This window comes from Ichthyophthirius multifiliis, assembly GCF_000220395.1.
Source record: "Ichthyophthirius multifiliis unplaced genomic scaffold scaff_1120509249535, whole genome shotgun sequence".
Lineage (NCBI taxonomy): Eukaryota > Ciliophora > Oligohymenophorea > Hymenostomatida > Ichthyophthirius > Ichthyophthirius multifiliis.
This window is the reverse complement of record NW_004087633.1, coordinates 7,585-13,273: the sequence shown is the minus strand read 5'-3', so window position 1 is coordinate 13,273 and position 5,689 is coordinate 7,585. Positions and strand designations below refer to the sequence as shown.

Below are 5,689 nucleotides of genomic sequence, written 5' to 3'. Positions count from 1 at the left end.
AAATTTTTTATAAAAATTACTTCAGGTTCTATTGGTTCAAGACATTTAAAAATTTAAGGCATAAAATCTTGCCTTGTTTTAGGTTATTTTTCTTAAATTTAAGTAAGTATTTATTCTATGTGTTTTTTTTTTCTTTATTCTTTTTTTTATTGAACACTAACTAAAAATTTATTATTCATTTTTATAAAATAAAATATTATATTAAAATTAATATTAATATATATATATACATAATTAAAAATACTTTATTAAATAAATATTAATATTAAAAATAAAAATAAAAAAATATATATAATCAATAACGACAAACATAATATATACTTCCCGTTAATCCAATAATCATAAAAATAAAGAATCCGATTCCGTACAATCCTAAAAATTTAATATTTAGCATAAGTCCACTTTTAAATGCTGTTTTAGGCATCCAAATACCAACTTAATCTAAATTTTCCCTTACATTAGGCCAAACCTTTTCCACGTATAAAGAAATTTGCCCCGAGAGTGCCAAATACCCGATACAGCAAATCAAAATTAATAGACTAATAATTGACAAACAAACAAGATATAAAATAAGCACTTTTTTATAATTATAGAGTGATGCGAAATAACCCACTATCCCAATAAGCATTAAGAACCCTCCCAAGCATAAAGCCAAAGTATTCATCCAAAAAGTTAACTTAATAAATTTTAATTATAAAAAATAGAATGTTACACATAATAATCCACTTCCAAAAACAATAAACATTATTGCAAAAGCAGGAATAAATGTTGACAAAAGCCTATATATAAAAAAAAACATATATGAAAATTTAAAATATATATAAATAAAATTATTTAATTTTTTACTTTTTTAAATGAATTCTTTAAATAATGAATGAAATTTAAATAATAAATCCAATAGATATAGTGAATGCAGTTACTCCTAACGAAACAATTTAGTTCTCAATATTTGTCTGAAATTCAGAAGAAGTTAATTTTTATACTTTCAGTTCATTCCAATGTTAATATACCCATTGTTACATATTTGGTTTGAAAGTAATACATCCTAAAGCGTATACAAACAGATAAACAATAATAACTAAATTAACATAAACAATTAGAAGGAGCGTTTTTTTTCTATTTTATATTGTGGATATTATCGTTGATAAATTTGATAAAAAAGCTAAACTACCCAAAAATATTAAAGCTTTATCGGCAAACATTGTATTTTATGTTATTTCGGAAGCACTTATACCTAAATATATTAAAGTTATGGTTAATATCATACTTGCGAATGAAACTAATATTAAAACCCATTTTTGAAAGTTTACCTTTTCTTCTTTTTATCTTTTTTTTATTTTAGTTTTTTTTGTTTTGGTTTAATTAGGAGATGTTTATTAGCATTAAATTTAATTTTTTTATTCTTTAGACATTAAATTTGAGTTTAATATCATTTCCACATCATTTAGATGGTCTATTGATTATTCAGCTGACCTATTTTTAATGTTTATTATTTATCAATCATTATTAATATATTTTTAACTTTAATTACATTACTAACAATTGACTTTTTAATATTTATTAAAATATATTTTTATTTTTTTCTCTATGATTTTAAATTAGTTAATTTAAAATAAAAATTAAAAATGTAATAAAACATAAAATGAATAATAAATTTAATTTTTTGTTAAAAAATTTTTTTATTTATTTCAATTATATCTCATTTTAAATGATTCAATCATTTCTTTATTAACCATAATATTAACAGATGTATGGAAATTTTAGCAAACCAAACAATCATGAATTTCCTCACAATAAAGAATAATCGACCCTTAACCTAAAGAAATAACTTGATTTTTAAACTCTTCATATTAAATTTAATTATAAGTCACATTTTTGTTATTAATAAAATAAATAAATTATTCTAAAGAAATATTAATTTTTCTTTTAGTAATAAAAGGTAATATTAAATTAACAGAATCTTGGCAAAGTCTAAATTTACACAAGCTTCCTTAAAATGTTTCTTTTACTTTTTCAAACACTTTACATCCCATATTAACAATATTTAATTAGCCTATTTTTTTTTGAAATATAATTTATTAATTTTTATTTAATTATAAAAAATTGCCTTTAGTATCGAGTTCATTAAACATTTAACTTTGTTTAGTAATAAATCTAATAGTTTTCTACGTTCCAACTGAACTTGAAACAAATTATCCTTGTTCAAGTCCTTAAATTCCATAATATTATTCAATATTTTACCAATCCTCATCCGAAATTTTTACGAAAGTTTCCTTAACAATTTTTTATATAGGTTTTTTATCATTTTAATTTCCTTCCTGATCAGCATTCATCAACTTTTCGGCTTCTTTTGGAATTTCAGAAGCATCCGGTAATTATTCTTCTTCCTAATTTATATTTTTATTCCAAAAAACCTCTTTAGTTTTCTAAAAAAGCGCTAAATAAAACCCTCCTGAATTTTAATCATGTGGTAAAATACGCATAGTATTTTCAATTTTAATTTCTTCCATCCTCTATAAACTTCCACAGAAATTGGAACTTTTGACATATTAACAATTCTACAGTTTCAAATCAACATCTTCCCATTTTTCAAATTTTTTAAGTTCTTTTCCTTATTAAACATATACTTTCCACTTTTTAAGGCCCTTTCTCCCTTTTAAACTTGGGAATCTTGAATGAATATCAACTAATTAAAAAGACCCATCATTAGCCCTATTGAAAGCTTCCAGAATTACCGCCTCATCTTCAATAGGATTAATGGAGCAAGTAGAATATAAAACCTATCCTCCAACTTTACATACAGTTAATGCTCTCATTAAAATAGCCAATTATAAAGGATGCAATATTTATCCATTTTTTGTACTCCAGTCCTTCCATTGAGTTGGTATTTTTCTAGTCGCACCGTCTCCTGTACATGGTACATCAGCTTATACTTTATCAAATTGGAATCTTCTTTTATCGCTTGTTTATATTTTAGGGAAAAACTATGCTGGATGGTTTATTACTATTAGACCACTAGTGTTTATTCTTGATACTTAATGCATTAATAAATAGGCCCTTTTCTAATCTACATCATTAGCTAATACAACACCCTTAGTTTCGTGTTTTCCTTTATCGAACATTAATTCTAGTAATTGCCCTGTTTTTGAGCCTGAATATATAATATATATTCATTTAATTTTAACTTTTAAATAATTTATTTACCTGGAGCTGCACACATATCGAAAATGATATCGTTTGGGTTTGGATTTAAAAGCAAAGGAGGTAGCATAGAAACTAATTCTTATCTAGAAATAATTCCAGTATCAGTTGCCTATTATAGGTATTTATGAAATTCTTTAAGTATAGCTGATTTTCTTAATTAAACTCGACTGCAGTTTATTTACCAAACAACTTCATCTGGATAAAAATCTACTGTTTTAAGAGTTAGATTTTATAATTATTCTTTGGAAAATTCAAATTTTTCATATTTTATTTATGGTTAATTTTTATCTTACACTTATTATTATTATTATTATTATTATTATTATTATTATTATTATTATTATTATTATTATTATTATTATTCCTGTGTATTTTCTTCTTATTTTTCTTCTTCTGATTTTTTTTCATCTTCTGTAGATTAATTTTTGTTTTATTATTATTTATTGCGCTTTAATTCTATGAATTTATAAATACATTCTTTATCTTTTATTACGTTCTAGAACTTTTAGTAGTTAGGAATTAATTTGTTTATTCTAAAAACTACTGGCAATGTTTCTTTCATTGAACTCCAAAAAACATCAAACTCACTTTTGTTTTCTTTAAAATATTCCTCTTCAAACATAAACTATATTTTTAATAAAAAATAAATATTTATTTTATATTTATATTTATATTTACCCTATAATATTTTTCAAAAACTTCATTTTCATAATTCCATTCTGTATATTAACCTTATCTATAAGATTTAATTTTTTTTTATATTTAATCTCCTTCTTTCAAATTCTATTATTTCCTTTTGTTATTTTTGTATTTCTTGCCCATTTTTAAGTGTTTATATATTTATATTTTTATCTTTATATATATTTATATATTATTTTATAATATTTTTTTATTATATTTGTTTAATTTAATATATAATTATATTTAATATCTTAATTATAAATAAAAGCACTTATAGTAGAAATTTTAATTTTTTTTAATTAATATTTAAACTTTGATTTAATTAAATATCATAAATATTTTATACAAAAGTTAAAAATAAATTTATATTAATTTAATAAATTATAATTATTTTTTATAAATAATATATATTTGATATAATAATAACATTTAGATAATTATTTAATCATATTATTTTTAGCAATTATTATACTTAAAATAGCCTTAAAATTAATAACAAATTATTATAATAAAATTTATTATTTGTTTTTTTGTTTAAAATATTAGTTTAATTTAATTAAATATTATATGAAAATAAAATTTTAAGGTCATTAAATAATAAATAAAATTTTAGTTAATATTCTTATATTTATTTTTCTTATATATTATTAATATTTAAGTTTTTTGAAAATTATTTTATTTTTTTATTAAATTATATTTAATTTATTTATTTATTATTAAATTTAATAAAATATTTATTTATAAAATATGAAATTTTTATAACATATAATACGAAATATATTTATATATATTTATTTTATATTAAACTTTTTTATTTTATTTTTTTAAATTTTAAATATAATTAATAATATAAATTTCTTTTAAGCTTTAATTATAAATAAAATAAATCAAAATTTTTTTTTATACAAAATTATAAAAATAGAAAAATATTTTTTAATTAATAATAATTTTATAAAGAAAAAAAATGAGTGAAACAAAATAAAATGAACACGGTATTGAATTAATAGATTCAAGTGAAAAAATTTCCAAATAAACATATGAGGATTATAAATATAATAAAATGAATTTTTTAGAAAAACTTTAAACATTTAGAATGCAAAAAAAAATTATTATAGGTTTAGTATGGCTAATATTGTTAAAATATATAGAATAAAAATATAAATTTGGCTCCATTTTTGTTATGATTTCAGTTATAGTATTAATATTTGCAAATTTAGATCATAAGGAAAGAAAAAAAGGTGAATTAAGTGCATACAGCATTTTTAATGACGGATGCTAAAGATTGCTAGGTGATGGAGGTCAATAGATGTTAAATTAATTTGGTATAAGGACTAACGATAATAATAATGATTAATATTAGGATCAATAACCCTAAAGAGAAGTAAAAGTACCTAAAAATATAAAAGATTGGATGAAATAAGTATCTAAAATGGGAAATAAACCATGTTATTGTGGTTCTGAAAAAAAATATAAAAAATGCTGTTATTGGAGAGAATTAAGGAAGTAAGATGAAGAAGAAAATATTAGAAAATAAAGGCATTTATAATCTATGTAATAAGAAGTCGAAGATGATGATTATTGATGTTTTTATTTAAAAAAAAATAAACTTAAAAATAAATATATAAATTAATAATTTTTTTTTTAATATATTATATATATTTTTTATAGTTTTCTTTCAATTTGTTATAAGCTATTTTCATTTTTGTTAATCTGAAACATCAATTATATTATTCTATACAAAATTATTTTAAAGTAATTCTTTCATTTTACAAAGGTCATCTTATATTGTTAAAATATCTAAAGA

At 19.9% G+C, this 5,689-nt stretch overlaps 2 protein-coding genes across 2 annotated transcripts, besides 7 other annotated features; one reads left to right on the top strand and one right to left on the bottom strand. All coding sequences in view use genetic code 6, as the record gives it.

The window, feature by feature from the left end:
* Positions 1-1,598: 1,598 nt before the first annotated feature.
* On the bottom strand, positions 1,599-4,056 carry IMG5_010150 (Nol1 NOP2 sun domain protein; the record flags this gene model as incomplete). The annotated part of the gene is made up of 4 exons (XM_004039738.1): positions 1,599-2,053; positions 2,108-3,151; positions 3,205-3,829; positions 3,883-4,056. Coding segments are annotated over 4 exons (2,208 nt in total), but the record flags the coding sequence as incomplete, so codon positions are not given.
* Positions 3,500-3,567: a microsatellite.
* Positions 3,852-3,881: a microsatellite.
* Positions 4,025-4,091: a microsatellite.
* Positions 4,036-4,077: a microsatellite.
* Positions 4,045-4,109: a microsatellite.
* Positions 4,110-4,145: a microsatellite.
* Positions 4,146-4,504: 359 nt separating this feature from the next.
* Positions 4,505-4,534: a microsatellite.
* Positions 4,535-4,849: 315 nt separating this feature from the next.
* IMG5_010140 (SEC-C motif family protein, putative) lies at positions 4,850-5,467 on the top strand (the record flags this gene model as incomplete). Its single annotated transcript, XM_004039737.1, has 2 exons — positions 4,850-4,898; positions 5,034-5,467. The coding sequence occupies 2 exons, from the start codon at positions 4,850-4,852 to the stop codon at positions 5,465-5,467; spliced, it is 483 nt and encodes a 160-aa protein (XP_004039785.1).
* Positions 5,468-5,689: the final 222 nt, after the last annotated feature.